Genomic DNA, 18,799 nt, shown 5'->3' with positions numbered 1-18,799 from the left:
TTTGATAGATATAAATCAATTTTAACAGTTGCTATGGAAAGAAAAAGTTTTTTTTACATTTCATAGAAAAAAAAACACTATTAAAATTGGGTTGAACTAACCTTACAAATAAATCTGGATGCGCAAAATAATCGGCATACATCTCTAGTAGGGATCGCCTTTCTAAGATGAAGGTTGGTAACACCACTTTAGTCAAGTCCATGCCGATCTTAACCTGAGATAAAAGATGTCTAATGACGGATCCATGGTTTTCCATCTCAACGTCTTGATCGTCATCTTCTTCGTACAATGCTGTAATAATACATACAGGTTGTTAATTTGTTTATTACTCGCGGGAAGAGCTTTATGGTTGAAATATGGCAACCTCGGCTCGCTCGTCGATAGACGACGCGACGGGACGAGCCCGTAGAAAACCCTATAAGTGCATGCGTTCTCAATAGGCAGTGTTGCCATTCTGTTCCCCTATAAGTAACTGTCCAGTTAACAACCTGTATATTCTTTCAATGGATAAACTATATATTGATTTTACAACCTATAATTCTAATCAGATAACATTATGCTTTAAAATATAAATAAAAAATGAAATACACAGTTACAGATGTGGTTTAATTTATTGAGAAGAAGAAAATAAAATATCTTACCGTCATAATCTAAGTCCTCCTGGTTTGTGCTTTTTCCTGAATTACCGCTACTCTTTCTAATGGACGGTGGCCTCGATTTATTCGTAATAGTATTGGCTGCACATGGTTTTGGTGGTGGTACTTGTGTTGGGGTTTCGTTATCAAAAGATCTTAAGCTACTGTAAAGATATAAGAAAAACATTTATTTTTCTAATCTAACTTTAGTACAGTTAGAAGAAGTTTGTCAGGGTATACACAAAAGACCTCAAAGGTATACTAAGAACTGGCAAAAGTTAGTTTTGGGTCGAGATTTCCGTATGTAAGAAGAGTACAATGCGTTTATAATGTACTGAACAAAGAGAGAACAGTAAAAACGTTGCCAAACGTATGAAATAAATCGAGCAACTGTGCACATTGCTAAGAGAAGGGATAAGGGATATAGCAGATTCGTCACGGTCGACCCAATCATGAATCATGAACCAATCAGTACTTAAAATTCTAGGGAAGGGTGTACATCATGCGTTCAGCTTCACGATTTAATTACGTCTCGTGATACCTTTATTTGTTTATTTATTAACGAGTCGTTGTAATTTTCCCTATTGCTTGTAAATTTTTAAGTGCAAGATAGAAACACTTGCACTTTTGGTAAAAATAAGTGGAACTGAATTGGTGTTCGACAGTGGTCGCGCTATTAGAACTCTGAATTCAAAAATCGATATCTCGAAATCCATTAGAAATGATTTATTATAGTTTTTTCATAAACTTTCTTAATATTTCTGCTATATTTTCTTCGCAGATAGTATGTGAAAATCTTTATAAATAAAAAAGGTATATGATTGCTGAAAATTGCTATGCACTAAAAGTAAATGGATGATTTTTTTAAATTTTTGAATGAAAAAAAAACAATTCTATCGAATTATTTTATTTAAACATTTTATAAAAGATCCGAACTTCAAAATAAAAAAGTTTCAATATCTAACGTGGTTCTTGAGTTAACGCGCGTTATGTGTTAAAAACTTGAGTTTTTAAGTTATCGCGATTACTGACCTAACGATATTCTACAGGGTGGGCCACTGAAAACTTACAATGGCTATAATTTTTAAACCAAAAAAGATATCAAAAAAATAAAAAATACCGTTTCTATAATATCGAGGGGGAATACATACGACGTATTTTTTGAACCACCCCGACCTACCCCTAATGCGGCACCACTACTCTCTTGAAAATCTTAAATGGCAACACCCCACTTGTGGCGCCTTTTTGGAAAGCCCATGAAAAATGCTAAACGATGATCATAAAGTTTTTAGGGTGAAATTGAAAAACTACCCCTTACACGAAAAATTAGGTGGACATGAATGAGAAGTGATTTTTTCAGCATAAGTTACAAATTGGGACCCAGCTAAATGAGGTTTTTTTCAAACTACCCCGACCCACCCCTAGGTGCCACCCCCTCACTTCTAACCTCAAGATAGCGATACACCACTTGTGACACCTCTTTGGAAAGCGTATAAAAAATGCTGAACGACTGTAATAAAAACGAACGAAAAAAATAGAGCCTAAAAATAAAACAAATATGTCAAAATGTGTCAAAATCAATAGAGTGAATTATTTTTGTATCCATGAACTATTGCTGGTACAAAGAAATTTATTATAACTCTTAATAAAGACCTCATACACTTTCAGCAAGATGGAGCCCCTTCGCATTATTATATTGTCACAAGGCGGTGGTTGGATAAATATTATCCAAGGCAATGGATTGGCAGAAGGGGTCTAATCGAGTGGCCGCCAAGGTCACCTGATCTCACTCCTTTAGACTTTTCCTTGTGGGGTTACAGTAAATCCATAGTCTACAAGACAAAACCAGGTTCGTTGCAAGAATTGCGGCAGAGGAGAACTGAAGCATGTCGAAATATTCCGAGAGAGACTATGGAACAAAACGGCTGTCATTTTGAGCAATTATTAAAATAAATTATCATTTTAAATTTCTTTCAAATTGGCACACCTACATTTCTTGTCACTAACCAGGAATTAAGTTGAAGTCTGTATAACCATCGTTTAGCAATTTCAATTAGCTTTCCAAAGAAGTGTCACAAGTGGGGTATCGCTATCTTGAGATTAGAAGTGAGGGGGTGCCACCTAGGGGTGGGTTGGGGTGGTTTGAAAAATACTTCATTTGTGTGATTTAGCTGGGTATTTGTAACTTATGCTGAAAAAATCACCTTTTTCATTAATGTCCATCTAATTGTTCGTGTAAGGGTAGTTTTTCAATTTCACCCTAAAAACTTTATGATCATCATTTAGCATTTTTCATGAGCTTTCCAAAAAGACGCCAGAAGTGGGGTGTTGCCATTTAAGATTTTCAAGTGAGTAGGGGTGCGTCCTAAGGGGTAGGTCGGGGTGGTTCAAAAAATACGTCATATGTATTCCCCCTCGATATTATAGAAACGGTATTTTTTATATCTTTTTTGGTTTAAAAATTATAGCCATTGTAAGTTTTCAGTGGCCCACCCTGTATACACCCTAACGATATTCTTATATTTCCGATGCTCAGAAACAGATAATAATGATTTTATCTAGTTATATTTTCAAAAAAGGTCTTTAAAAAATAAGCGGTTTGCAATCGTGATTTTACTTCAGTTGGTAGGGAAAGGCGTATCGAAGAAATGTGACAATGCCGCAACAGCACACCGTCGCATTTCTCTCACTCCGACTTAATAAGATCCCTATGCGATGTACTTCCGCACATGTAAATACCGACCCAAAAGTAAGAGTTGCCAGCATGGTACACATCATTATCTAAAATATGCTCAAATAATTTTACCTTCGTCGGCGAAAGTTAAGACGGCTGTTCAAAAGGCGTAACATATTGCTTTGGGCTTTATCCTAAAATGGCACATTGGTGTAAATCGATGGTGCTAGTTCCGATATTCGCTAAAGTCTCAACGATACATTTCTGTAGACGCTATTCACCACACCTCGGTGCAACAAAGTCGCAGTTGTTATAAGTTCGATGTTTTAAAAGTGGGCGAAATAGTTGTTTTCATAATTTTTACGAAAAACTATTCATTCTATTGGTTTGTTGTCGTTCACTGACCCAATTGAACATTAACATGACTAATCTAACAACTAACAGATATATGGTATAGCGTTGAGCCAAAGATATTTTTAAATGGCTTGAGAAAGAGTACTTTAGTATTATGCTGAAATATTAATGTTATTTGATGAGTGCTTTCATAGGATCGAACTGAAATTAATATTCGTTTTTTGGGAAATGGGTTTGTCTGACAATAAATGTGTCAGTATTTAAGTGAGTATAATATAACTTTGTACAGAGCGAGCCTTAAATAAGTGCAAATATTTTCAGGGATAGTAGATCTCGATAAAAGAAACATAGTTCCCCAAACAGTTCAAAACAACCGAGTTATTCAAGTTTGAAATTTAAAAGAAAAATTCATTTATTTAAAAAAAAATCAGTCATCGAATTTTTTCTGTATTTGCATCCCTTTTAGTGTCGTAACCATGGTAATAACGGAAATTATACCGTGGGAAAATATCCGGTGAACAGGCAGTTCTAAAAAGTTTTCTAAAATATACAGGAAAATTTAAAAGAAAATGCACGATTTTCAAAATTTTTTTGAAACTAAAATATTTACACTTTAGACTTAAATTAAGACTCACCCTGTATACTGCGTGAGTCTTAAACAAGTAAAAATACTTTTAGTGGCGATTTTTTTTAAATTTTGTATTTTTCAATGATTCTTCCAATTTTTTTAAATTTTTGAGTTAAAAAAACATAAAAAAGCCAGTGATTCTCAAAATTTAAGCAAAAAATCATTCTTTTTATTTTTAAAGCAAGACAAACTCGGCTATTTGGACTTAATTTGAAAAACGGCAGACTTGCCAGCCCTGAAATTATTTGAACTTAAATAAGACTAACCCTGTATATTCTGAAGTTGAATTTTCCTGGGATATACCGGGTGCGTCTTAAAAGTGGTTCACCCCTGTATTTTTTTTATTTTTTCAGATAAAAAAACGAGATTTGGTATGTTAGTATACGACATAAATTAGGATTGATTGATGTATTCAGTTGTTTTTGGTCACTTCCTGTTACACAGGAAGTGACTACAACTTCGGATTTTTAAATGACACCCCCGGTATTTTTTTACTATATTCGATAGGAAATGATACACTGAATAGAATTACATAATATCATATGTCAACTTTTGACATTTTCGCATATGGTTTATTTGAAATTGTAATATGCGGTTCATAACGACAATTTTACTCGAAATATGCAAAATATTTTTCCAAATGTGCTAATGAGATACCTTTGGTCCATTTGAAAAAATTGACATATGATTAAAAATGTGATTTGGGCATCTTTTAGCCGACCAGGACAAGACACTAAAAACATTAAACGATTAAGTCTATTTTTCCAAGGCTCCTTGATTAAAAAGTGTTTTTAACGTAGCCATGGCACTCTAGATTGAAATTTAAAATATTTTTTTTTTGCAAGAATCAAGAATGTCAAAAGTTGATATGTCATTCTATTCAGAGTGTCATTTTCTACCCAATAAAGTAAAAAAATAACTAGGGTGCCATTTAAAAATCAAAAGTTGTAGTCATTTCCGGTGAAACAGGAAGTGACCGAAAACAATTGAATACGTCAATCAATCTTAATTTATGTCATATACTCCATACCTTATATACCCCATCTCGTTTTTTTATCTGAAAAAATAAAAAAGTTATAGGGGTGAACCACTTTTGAGATGTACTCGGTGTAGTTTAAATCTTTAGATGAATAAAGTTGAATTTTAAAATTTTTAATATTTTTTTAAATTTATTTTATACTAGCCTACTATAAGCTCAAATTAATAATAAAATACATATATTTACTAATGAAAAAGTAAGAAAACTGTTAATTAATAAGGTCTCATAACTAAAATGTAAATCCTTTAGTCAATAATAAATATTTATTAAATATTATTTATATTGGCCAAAACTATCTCGAATTAAAAGAATTTTAATCTGAAATCTTAGCCAAAAACAATATTTTTCTTACTTGTTGGAATAATATTGAATCTGACGCTGGAAAATCTGGAAATTGCTACCTTGTTTTAAATATGTATGTGTATAAAGGTTGTACTGTGCGTAATTCGTAAAATTATTCATACACCAATATTTGTTGTGTGAATAATTTTGAAATTATTTTAAAATATGACGGTAACCAAAATTCTCTCAAAAAAAAATCCTATATGGGTATTTCGCCACTGCAAGAAAATCTACAAATAAAATAGTTATTCTTTGTAAACACTGCTGGCGCTAATCCAACGGAGATTAATTATCAGCAGTTAGGTTTACTGATAAACAAATTTGCCTAACGAACAAAAAAATGCTTAAGCATTTTTTGTTTCCAAATTTGTGGCGATTACCCGTATAGGATTTTTTTGGAGAGATGAATCCGCCACATAGGTATAGACATTTTTTAACTAAAATTCTGTCAATAATAATCCATCAAAGAATGAAAACCTTTGAATAAGAAGACTAAGGAAGGAGCATATCAAAAATCTTAGGTTACACCGCGATCGGCCTCAAATATGGCCGACTTAAATTCCGGTTTATCAGTGTCGTTCTAATTTGATTTAAAAAATGTAAAACTATGATGTAGGGTAGACCTGAGGTAGACTCAATAATTTGTTGTTTTATTTTACGTTGTGAATAACTGTTGGTAGTTATTAAAATTGTTATAAAAATATATAATTCTAATAAAAATAGATAAGTTATAATAAGTATTTATTAACACAAACATCCGATACGCTACTGAAGCAGGTAAGTCAAATTAACGTATCTAAATTCTTTGACATCTAATCTTTGACAAGTAATAAATTAAAGCTAAAATGCAAGAAAAATATATAATTTAGTTAATTTAAGTGAATTTCATAAATGATCGGTTTACTACACGTATGTATATTATATAGTCACTTACTAGCGAAAAGTTGTTCCATTATTTCACTCAATTTTTGCCGAGATCTACCGCACGCTACACAACCAACTATTTGGCCGACTATCAGTAGTAGAATAAATAATAAATAACATAAAATAAGCTCCGTAAAGACTGACAAATCCACAAAATTTCAAATCAAATTCAAATGTGTCAAATGAATCGTCAAACAGAACTGTCAAGGATCCCCACCCTAGAGAGCTTTTATGGTGGCTTTTCCGCCCACCATGCATGAATACATGGATAGCATTATGCTCCTTCCTTAGTCTTCTTATTCAAAGATGAAAACGATATCATATTACCATGGAAACGAGTATTGGTTTTTAGTACTTAACGCATAGATAAATGCAACAAGTTTAGATTGGAAAGCCCGTAAAAATTTTGGATCGCGAAATTATTTTGGGTCGCGACCGTTATACGCGATCTGGCGCTGCTATAGCGGTCGCTAAGAACAACGGCAAACAAAAACAGAAATAATTTTCTCTTGTCAAAGTCAGAATCTTCAAAAATCATAATAATCTTTCAAAATCTAAACCGCTCTCATTAAAGAAATTCCGAAAAGTGTTTATAACGTCCATTTTCAAAGTAATTATTGCTATCTTGTGAGTTTAATTCAAGTTTTATTTACTCCAACCGGTGATAATTGTGAAAAAGTGGCATTAAAAACTTAAAAAGCTGTGCTGTGAACTGTGAACTGCAAAAACCATCGTGGATCGTGGCATAACGTCGGTTTCATATGTTTCATAGGTATTTCATACATGCGTCCTTATATAAAATAAAGTTTCTTGTATGCAATTACATTGTATTTTATTTATAAAATTAAACGAAAATAATAATAAATTTGAATAAATAATATTTGGCGATACAATTCCGGAAAAAGCCGAACGAAAGTTTTGGGTCGCGACCGTTGCAAGAATAGCGCCAAATAGTGTTTACATTGTCCTTATGGGCACTTTCCAATCTAAACTTGTTTCATTTATCTATGACTTAACGGGATTAAACATTTTAGAGCAAGCAAATTATTTTATGAAGAATACATTTTTCTTAAAATGTCAATAATAAAAAAGTTTTTTCTCTTGTAAAGAAAATCCGGAGACATACTGTATATCCGATTGTCTTTTTACCTGTGTCTTAAATATAGATAATTATAACATAGGCAGAGATTTTTATTGTGTAAACAATAATACACTATTAAAAAGAAACACGCATGTAAACAAACGTCAAATAAAATCAATGATAACCTAACCTAAATAATTTGAGAAAATTAAAAATCTGAACTATATTCTTACATACAAATATGCAATAAACTCTCAAGATCAATTTAACAAAAATTATTAATTGGTTTTAAAATATTATGAACGTGAAATTTCAATTCACAAAAAATCAATTTTAATGTAATCTATTATTTGATTTATTAAAAATTATATATATTTCGTTAATATTTACTGTGATTCTCGTTGTTTGAAAAAATTCGTCTGTAAATACGGTTAAAAACACAATACATCTCGTGTAAAACATATGACTATTATGTAAACAATCGCACACGAGAGATTATCAGATGTTACTGACTGCAGACTCCCAGTTACCGTGGCTCGATTATGAAAATATTGTCCTCTGTAACCGTCAAAACATCACAAATGGGATCGATTTATTAACGCACACACGAATACTGTAATTCTTTCAATAATTATTCGATACGAGTGCTGTAATAATCGCGCGTGCCGGCTGCCGATTATCGAATCATCTGACGCGACGCCGACGTCCAGCTGGAGGGTGGACGTCGACGTAGCGCCGCGGCGCCCTTCCGCACGGGTGGAGTTAGACGATGTATTGGGGGGATTGCGGCGAAAAAAGCAGCGGCGTGCGAGAATTTGTTTCACAATCAGTGATAAATTTATATCGGCAATTTAATACAGTGACAGAGAGAAAATCCACATCATATGGAACCAATGACTAAAGAATACAAGGATTAATACCACCCGAGACCAAATTGTTACCATACCTCCAAACAGTGCCGTGGTACATATTTTTCTTAAGATAGCTGCTTGAAGAGATATTTATATATTTGATAAATGTTTTGACTACGCCTATGACGTATGCGGTGGTATCATACTAATTAATTACGAAAAAAAAAACGTATTAAAATGTTAACAAAAGGTACAAAACTAGTATCGACGTATCCAACTATACAGGGTGAGTTTCCTACGATGTTCTCTATGGGTATCTCGGAAACTACTGGAGATAGAGAACTGACTCTCTATGATAATTATTTTTCTGATATTGTATGCACTTGATATATACAGGGTGAGTTTCCTACGATGTTCTCTATGGGCATCTCGGAAACTACTGGAGATAGAGAGTCGGTTAAATGGGGAAAGAATTGCAGTTTTGTGGGGTCATAAATATGCGCTTTTCAGATTTTCGAAAAAGTTCATGGCTTACTAGATATTTTGATTAGATTGTAATGGAATTAGAGACAATTTTTTAAATAGCCAAAATTTGTTTTTTTCGAAATATCTAGTACGCCATGAATTTTTTCAAAAATCTGAAAGGCGCATATTTATGACCCCACAAAACTGCAATTCTTTCCCCATTTAACCGACTCTCTATCTCCAGTAGTTTCCGAGATGCCCATAGAGAACATCGTAGGAAACTCACCCTGTATATATATATCAAGTGCATACAATATCAGAAAAATAATTATCGAATTCAATAAAAAAACGCTAAAAAGGTCGAGAGGACTGTTTATTTACCTATGAAACGTTATTTACCAATATACAAACCAACTCCTGGCGCTTTCTTATCGATGCGGCTTTTACACTTGAAAGCTGAACAACTAATCACCATTGTAATAAAAAATTGTCGCTGAAGACTCATTCGTTACAGAGAAAAATATGGCGGCTAACATCACAAATTCTGCTGCAGCCTGTATATGGGCATTACGTGTCCATGTATTCTTTTGTCATTGTATGGAACTTTTGGAAGTGAAACTTCTTTACGCGCACTGGGAGTAAAAATTCAAGGCCGTGACACGACACGCGAGACGACAGGCGAGAGGAAAAATGATAAGGACAGCCTACGGCTTAGAAAAAATCGTCCGATTTGAATAAAATTTGGTATGTCGATAGATTGGACCAAGATCAACCTGACCATGTACGACCGCAACCACCGTAATAACAAGGCCGGGCAGCTTATTCCTGACGTCATCAACTGAAGGCCTAAACTTTAATTGCATTTGACCGTCGACACGTGTCACTGTGACAGTTATTTTTGACGTAAGAAACGTCAAAAATTAATGTCGTCTGATGGCGATCACATTTGGTGGGTAGGTTATATGACCGACGGTGCACACAGTCCCACCCTACAGTTGGATACGACGTTTCGTTTACATCTTCAGCAGGGTGGGACTAAGGATTTGATATATTGAAAAAAATGTGGGTCAATTTCGGCAAAATTGGGGACAGGCTACAGGATGACGCCCTCGACATTTCGAAACGATGCCTCTAAATTGACGAAATCATCAGGAAGTGATGAAGTTTCGCTTCAAATATGCGCACATAGTACACACAATTGTTTTAAAGTATAGTTTTGTGTAATGGATGAAGCTACTTATTTTTGGTGTAGAAGATGGTGTGTGGTGTGTTTATTAATAAAAAACAACAAAAATAAAATACATAGAACAATTGGAACATGTGAGAAGCATATCATAACAAGATGGTTTTGAAAAATTTCCGACAACATTGAACTATGTACTACAAATTTAAAAAAAATGAAATTAGACTGTAAAAAAATGAAGTACCTATTAATGATTAGGTACAATTCTATCATATCTTTTTAGTTTCTTCCATTTTAACCAATGTTTGTATTATTATAACCATAACAAGAAATAAATGACAAGAGATGACATATATTATAACTAATGACCTCTAAATAAAGCAGACCCGGCATTTCATTCATAAAAAGGAAAAGATCAGAATCAGATATTCGTTTCTTGCTCTATGCGAGTGGGAACAAGACGGGCTGATCGCAGTCATGAAGGATTCCCGTGAGAATGGCAACGCTGTTCAGAGAGCTTGAGAAAGTGTGTCATGGGCGTAGTTACTTTGATTGTAATATATAATTTAATATTATATCCGCGTAAATACCGGGAAAAAAAGCGGCGTCCAGTTGGCTTGGAAATGACGATCGATGACATTTCCCATATAATTTTACATATAAAATGACAGCGATCTTCATTTCGTAGCCATCGTTGACGCCGTTTTTATTCGATCATACGGTATGATTTTTGGATACGATATATTGTTGTGCTCGATGGCTCTTCAAATTTTGTAAATGACTACTTCTGTACTCCAATAAATTGAAAATAACTAATTGAAATATTATGATATGCACATTTCCATAGAATAAAGTCTGTAAATTGCTCCAGTAGTAATATAATCCATCAAGCATTCAATGAATACGAGCCGACGACGACTTTTATAAAACATTTATGTGAATTAATGGTTATTATTTTGCTTGAAGCAACGGTGGAAAATGAGAATATTTAAAAACTGTCGTGACTAATTACAATTTTATATTAGGTATAAAAATATTACTATATAGCAACAATAATAAAGATCTTTGTTAAACAAAAGAAAATTTCTAAAATATTTACTTATTTCTGGAACAGTTTCTTCGCGGATAATCGGGACCTTGTACTGAATAAATAATTAACTTTTCATTAGAAATTACCAAACAAAAATAAGTAATGCTTTATAAAACATATCAAACAAAGATGCATTCATCTTTTTAAACTATATAATTTTTTATAGCATTAATAAACAAAACAAAAATAAATTGCTCTATTACCACAAACATTATACCATCGAAAAAGAAACGGCGTAAAAATGACAATCAGTGATAATTTTGGCGAGGTGATATGTCATGACCCCTACTCTTGTTTATTTTTTAATGGCACTTACTGGCAGTAGTAGGCCTTAAGGTTGTATTTGATTTTTAAATGGTGTAGTATAAATTCGAAATTTTTTTTTGATATCGGTTTGTGTTTCTGGAAACGTTCTATCCTTTTATAATTTTTCTATAATTAGTATTAGTTTTTGACAAGCTTTATGTCAATTTTTAATAAATGACATCTAGAAATAGACCTCGCCAAAATTATATTCGATTGTTATTCCCAGCAGTCTTCGATACCGTTTTTTGCGATCATTCGGTATTTAGTATGTAATATCCAACGTACTCTTCCCTTAACTTTTTTTCAATCATTATATAAATCTATTTTGATTTTACACTTAAAAAATCATCTTTAACAACTAAAAATCCTAATAACAATCAGTATGATAGAAAAAAAGGCCTCCAGTTGGCTTAGAAATGAACATCGATGACATTCCCCATATAATTTTACATATAAAATGACAGCGATCTTCATTTCATAGCCATCGCTGACGCCGTTTTTTTCTTTCGATCATATGGTATTTCGCTTATGAACATTTTTCGTAATTGTGGCATCTTTAATTTTTTTATATATCTTTTCAACAAATTAATCGCATTTGTATACTTGGTTTTAATAATTAAAAATTATGAGCAAAATATTCAATAAAACCAAACGTGACGAAACTAACTTAATGTAATTCATTACTTATAACGGTACATTCCAAAACTGTGTGATTTACTAATACATATTTCCAAAGATTTTTCTCTATTTTACCTTTCGGCACCGCACTGATGTAACATAGCCTTACTCACCTTCGAAATGAAACTTCTAGGTTTAAATCGTCTCTATTTTTGCAAATTAAGCAAGTTCGCACCATTGTCTTATTGTTTCTGAATAAAATCACTAAAAATAATACCACAAAACACTAAAATATCTGGAAATCACCTCATAAAACATTTCGAAAAACCACAACACATTGGCAACGCCGTAAACCAATTTATGAACGAATTCGAACTGAATGTTTTGTTGGCTGCCTGAATTTAGGAGTAAAGATAGTAAAATGCGTACGTTTTCAGTATCAGCTGGCGTTGCGACGTTGTCGATTGTTTTATGTTAAATTTCTTAAAATCTAAAAATTATAATTACAGAAGAGTTAAATAACGGCTAATGCTGATTGGGAGTAGTTCGTGATACTAGGCTACCTTTAATTATTATCGGTTTAAAGTATTCTACGACGTAATCTATATTTGGAATTCCTGGTTTACAATGTGGGTTAGCTATCCCCGTACGTATACGTAGGTAAGATTTCATTTTAAATGCGGCCGGTAGTGGAAATTTGGCATGCATGCAATTTTCTAAGGCAATGATGGATTTCGCCAAAATGTAAGTCGCCGGGTCTAATTTATTTCGATGTCATTGATTATAACCTAAAAACTCAAAATTCGCAACGAATATTCGCAAAAATTAAATCAGTTTCAATATTCCCGCCCTCAGATTTTAAATTAGGCTAATTCGGAAAATATTAAAACAACTTCCTGTCAATTTTGCTGCCTCCATATTTTTTTGAAATTGGCCAATAACAATATTCGCAATTCGCGTGTACATATAGAGGGGTCTACCAGACTATTCTGTAGCGATTAAAGGAGAATTATTCAGTGCAACTATTAAGGATATATATACACCAGAGTAATTTTAAAAATAAAATATATGTATATTACTTACGTTGGTGACGGTACTTGACTATTGATAAACGGTGAATCGTTAGCGTCGAAAAAGTCATCCTCACCCTCAGAACTGGAATATGACATATCGGGTACAACAAGACCTGTCGTCGTAGCTATAAAGAAAATACAAATTAATGCGTGATTACTCAAATTTTGGATTTAATATTCAAAGTAAAGAATTTAAGGTCTAGGTCACAATCGGTGTATGAATACCATAAACTTAAATTAAATTATACCCAGAAATATTTGTTTTTTACCATTATTAAAATGCTGTATTTAGTCTTGATTTATATAAACAATTTTTTTTATGTAAAAACAAGTAAAATAGTATAGCAAATATATTTTTCTTAAATTAAATCCATATATTTCTTTTAATTTTCTTGGGTATGAGGTTTTTTTTATTAAATTGAAACATGGAAACTTTTTTTATGCGACGGATGTTTCGCTCCAACATAGTGGGCTTTTTCAGGTACTTTATTCTAAAAACTATAAAATATCAAAATTATTATTTTTTTCCTCTTAACTAACAATAATAAAATTTGTCATACAGAAATATAAAATTTGTCATGTACTATAAAAATAAAAATAAAAAAACATTAGAAATCATACATTATAGTACATGTCAAATTTTATATTTGTGTATGACAAATTTTATTATTTTTTTATTATTGTTAATTTTAATAAAGTGCTTGTTCGTTTAATAAAGTGCCTGAAAAAGCCCACTATGTTGGAGCGAAACGTTGCATAAAAAAAGTTTCCATCTTTCAATTTAATAAAAAAAAGCTCATACGCAAGAAAAGGAAAAAAAAATATATGGATATAATTTAAAGGTTTAAGAAAAAGCGAAAATTTTTTTTTTAAATTACGTTACATAGTATTTTTTACTTGACGATATTTATACAGGGTGCGTCTCAAAAGTGGTTACCCCTATAACTTTTTTATTTTTTTAAGATAAAATAACGAGGTTTGGTATGTTAGTATATGACATAAATTACGATTGATTGACGAATTCAATTGTTTTTGGTCACTTCCTGTTTCACCGGAAATGACTACAACTTTTTATTTTCAAATGACACCCTCGGTATTTTTTACTTTATTCGGTAAAAAATGATACTCTGAATCGAATGACATAACAAATTGTATTTTAAATTTCAATCTAGAATGCCATGGCTGTGTTAAAAACACTAATTTTTAATCAAGGAGCCTTGGAAAAATAGATTTGATGGTCTAATGAATTTAGTGTCTTGTGCTGGCCGGTTAAAAGATGCCCAAATCGTATTTTTAATCATATCTCAATTTTTTCAAATGGAACGAGGGTGGCTCATTAGCATATTTGGAAAAAGCATTTTTTTACGAATAATTTGATACCACACACTTAGTATTTGGGGTCAAATTATCGTTACGAACCGTATGTTATAATTTCAAATAAACCATATGCGAAAATGTCAAAAGTTGTCATAATATGATATGTCATTCTATTTAGAGTGTCATTTTCGAAGTGAAAATTTTATATTTTTCTTGACATTTTCCGGGAAATTTTAAAAAACTTTTTAGTGCCACTTGTTTATTCACTCGAGGCGTCGAATAAGCTGAAAAACCTTGTGAAAAACACTTAATAGAAGGCTATCGCTAGCGGCTCTCAAAATGTTGCCATTATATTTTAAAATTTTCAAAGTTAAATATGTCGGTTATTTTCTATTTATTTTAAAAATGGCTTGTTTGTTTTATTTTAAAAAGATGTTTCTTTTAACCAGATCTACCACCCCTAAAAATATCTGCACTTATTTCTGGGACACCCTGTATAATACTCACTAATTGGTCTGAGATGGCGTCGACCATTCTCTATACATTCGGAGGCCATTTCGATGCCTGTTTGAATGACAACTTCACCGGGTACCAATACATCTGCAAAAAAAAATACTTTACTACGATATTACAATTTTGTTCACAAAGAGTAAGTATTAATATATCTATTAATTTTTAAATATTTAGTAAACTATTGTCATAAATGTGTAGTTTTTCCATGACAAATTCGATGATTCACACTAGGAGGTAACAATGATATTAAAAAAATTGGTAATTGTCATTCCATTCTTCAGGTAATTTAAAAATGGCCACCGATTGTCAGAAATGATAAATCTCAAAATCATCCCGATCCACTCAGACTTTTTTGAGCCACCCTGTAGAAGTTAAAATATTTTCCTGAAATACATTCTAGTACATACTTTAGGTCTGCACTTGAACAAAATTCCCAAGTTATTTTTTGTAGAAGCTACAGATGCCCCCTGTATAATTATGCGATATATCGAATTTTAATTTGTTTTAATATTTAATTTTTTTAGGTTTTGTTCTGAAATAAAATTTAAAAAAAAACAGTTTTTCAATAAGTAATTTGATTATCTAATTCGATATTACTACACACAAATGTAAGTCAACTGCTGATAATAAGATTGTAAATGATAATTTTCAGAGTTTCAAAAACTTGTTAATTTTCCTATTCTGCCCGATAAAAAAATATACTCAGATGCAAAAACGCAACGGAGAAAATTTTGGTGTTATATTTTTGTTATTTTTAGCCCTATTTTCATGATTTTTTTAGCAAACTGTATATAATTATATCAACTTTGATTCGTGAACAAGTTTTTTATAAATTTTAGTATTTGGCATATTATACAGGGTTAATCGAGGGGTTGTTTTTTTACCTCAACTTTAAAACACCCTGTGCAGTAATTTTGTGTGTAAATTTTCCTAAAATATAATTGACGGTTAGAACCATGTCTCCTGAGCGTTTTGTTTTTTGGATCATGTCAATACATGCCTTGGTTAATTTTTAAGAGTGAAAGGAACATGCTACGAACAATTTGCAATTTTTTCAATTATTACTCTTTGGTGTAATTTTTTGATATGACGAGATGGTTTTGGTGACCATTGTCGTAACGCTATATTCCACTGCATTGGATACTCTATACTAAATTAAAAAAAAAAACGTTAAAGAATAACGATACAGTCCTGGTTTTAATAAACATTTATAACGATAACCGAACTAACGGTATTAAAGAAAACATCTGTAATACTCAAGTATACAAACAGAAAAAAAATTGGAAAAAATACCCTAATACTTTGTATTACCTCCCTTGGCTGCTACAACTGCCTGTATACATCCGTTCATACTGTTATTGAAGCTGCATATATCATTATTGCGTTATGCTTTCCCATTCTTCTTTAAGAACAAAACGAAGTTCATTTAATGAAGCTGGTACCGCTTCGCGACCTCTAAACTCTAAACCTCCTGCCCAGCATTTCCCAAACGCTGAACATGATGGGCAGCTTATAGTAGTATATAGTTCACAATAATCACTAAAGTCGCCTCCTCATATTGAAAAATAACTTCAAAAGAAATGATAATTGAAAAAATTGCAAATTGTTGGTGACAAGTTTATTTCGCTCTTAAAATTTAACCAAAGCATGTATTGACATGATCCAAAAAACAAAATGCTCAGGAGACATGGTTCTAACCGTAAAATTAAATTTTAGAAAAATTTACACACGAAATTATTGTACAGGGTGATAAAGTCAAGGAAAAAAAACCTGGTTTAACCCTGTATAATATGCCAAATACTAAAGTTTATAAAACACTGAGTTTACGAATTAAAGTTCATATAATTATATACAGCTTGCGAAAAAAAAATGGAAATAGAGCTAAAAATAACAAAAATTTAACACTCCAAATTTGACCAAAAATCTCTCTGTTGCGTTTTTTTTGCAACTGAGTGTATAAAGCAAATCATACGCAAAATAGATAGATGTAAATATAATAAATTACTAATAATAACAATTTGAAAAAGAGTACTTACATTTTAATTAAAATTATATTTCAATAAATATATTCACAAAGTATAAATAATTATAAGTTTAAATTACTACACTCCAGACCCTACTCCGAAACGATTGTTTATAAAAGTTAATGTCCAATAAAAAGCATAATTATTTTGGTCTGTTTTCACTTAAGACAATTTAAACATCGTGTCACGTTCGCCCTATGATGACGTAGGGAGTTAATATATTCTCCGCACAGTAATACATATAATATCTAATAAGAGTAAAAAATAATAATATACTGAAAATATTGATATAATTTTACCTATACAGGTGTCTCAAAAAACATGTGCCATCTCTCGTGAAGGGATCTCTCACGTAAAAATTAAGATTTATTTTTTATATCAACATAGGTCCGATTCTGCTTTGTTTCGTATTTACAGAGGGTTCATTTTTTTCGATTTATTATAATTTTCTTTCAAGTGCTTCAGGGCTACCTACAGCAAATTAAAAAAATGCTATTTAAGATAATTACAAAAGATCTATTTTTTAGAAGTTTTAACATCCTGATCCTGTAATGAATCTGAATCTTCGCAAGAGAACTGGTACATGTATTTTGAAACACCCTGTATAGTAGAAAATATTCCAATAAAAAGAGCAGTTGACGCTTGAAGACGAATAATGAATAAAGAATTACTTTACTAAAGTAATTCAAGTAAATGTCTCTGTCATGCATGGAAAAAAAAATATTGCCCGTGTAATAGCAGTAAACAACCCAGTGGCGGCTCGTGGTTATTATTGCAGGGAGGTCAATATCTAAAAATATTGCGTCGATTTTTTTTAAGACGCGACCAAATTTAATTGGTTTCTTACAAGGTACTTGTACCGTTTAAAGGAAAATAAATCTAAAAATAAATACAAATGTTAAAATGAAATCTACCCTTACGTTTTTAAACAGGTCTAAACCACCTGTGCCATTTCACTAAAAATCCAGTCAATGTTCTTAATAATTAACACTTAAATAATGTCATAAAAATATAAATACATATATACACATACACATTTCTATTTCAAAGTTTTATTTCACATTTTTTCTATATTTTAAGTCAATTTTTTCTCTAAACGTTTTTCGAAATTTAAGCAATTGTTTTCTTTTTATAAACATGCAAACTGCCCAAACGGCAACATTTTTCCAGCGATATGAGTGAAATCCTGTAATATATTTATATACCTAGAAATAATGCACTCAATATTTATTATTAACTAATAAACAATATTACAAATTACAATAATAACACGCTGGGATCTCTAGACAAAGACAAAAACTGCCACTTTTTATATCGTCTGTCAGTGAACTACCAAATACAAGTGTATATTTATAAAGTTGCCTACCTTACAAATCCTTTTATGAATGACGCGGTCAATGGCCAATATAAAGTATATCTATCGCACCTTAACCCCATTATATTTTCTATACGTAGTATACCTTACCTTGTTGGCGTCACGAGCTACGGCAGTTGGAGTTTAATACGTGAAAAACATAGCGGGAACGAAGGACAAAATAAAATTTTGACCGGCATTAGAGAAAATGGGTAAAATAAAATGTTTTCAAGCGAGAATTGGACAAATTGGGAATAGTTTTGAATATTTTAGGATGAAAAAAAGTGATTTACAAAAAGTATAATTTAAATAAGTTTTTCTAATTTTC

The 18,799-nt window shown here is 31.8% G+C and overlaps 1 protein-coding gene across 4 annotated transcripts in view; it reads right to left on the bottom strand.

The window, feature by feature from the left end:
• The window catches only part of LOC115886127 (oxysterol-binding protein-related protein 9), a 75,164-nt gene that overhangs the window by 10,955 nt on the left and 45,410 nt on the right, over positions 1 to 18,799 (bottom strand). For 2 of the 4 annotated variants that reach the window (XM_030905197.1, XM_030905200.1), the window contains exons 7-10: positions 15,088 to 15,195; positions 13,274 to 13,388; positions 642 to 799; positions 102 to 291 (exon numbers count right to left, since the gene is read on the bottom strand). In XM_030905197.1, coding sequence (XP_030761057.1) covers positions 102 to 291; positions 642 to 799; positions 13,274 to 13,388; positions 15,088 to 15,195 — 571 coding nt within the window. The remainder of the gene's footprint in view (positions 1 to 101; positions 292 to 641; positions 800 to 13,273; positions 13,389 to 15,087; positions 15,196 to 18,799) is intronic. The other 2 variants (XM_030905198.1, XM_030905199.1) reach the window with 2 other exon arrangements.

The sequence above is a fragment of the Sitophilus oryzae genome, unplaced genomic scaffold (genome assembly GCF_002938485.1).
Source record: "Sitophilus oryzae breed Bouriz unplaced genomic scaffold, Soryzae_2.0 scaffold_469_pilon_pilon, whole genome shotgun sequence".
NCBI lineage: Eukaryota > Metazoa > Arthropoda > Insecta > Coleoptera > Curculionidae > Sitophilus > Sitophilus oryzae.
This window is presented reverse-complemented; position numbering and strand designations above follow the sequence as displayed.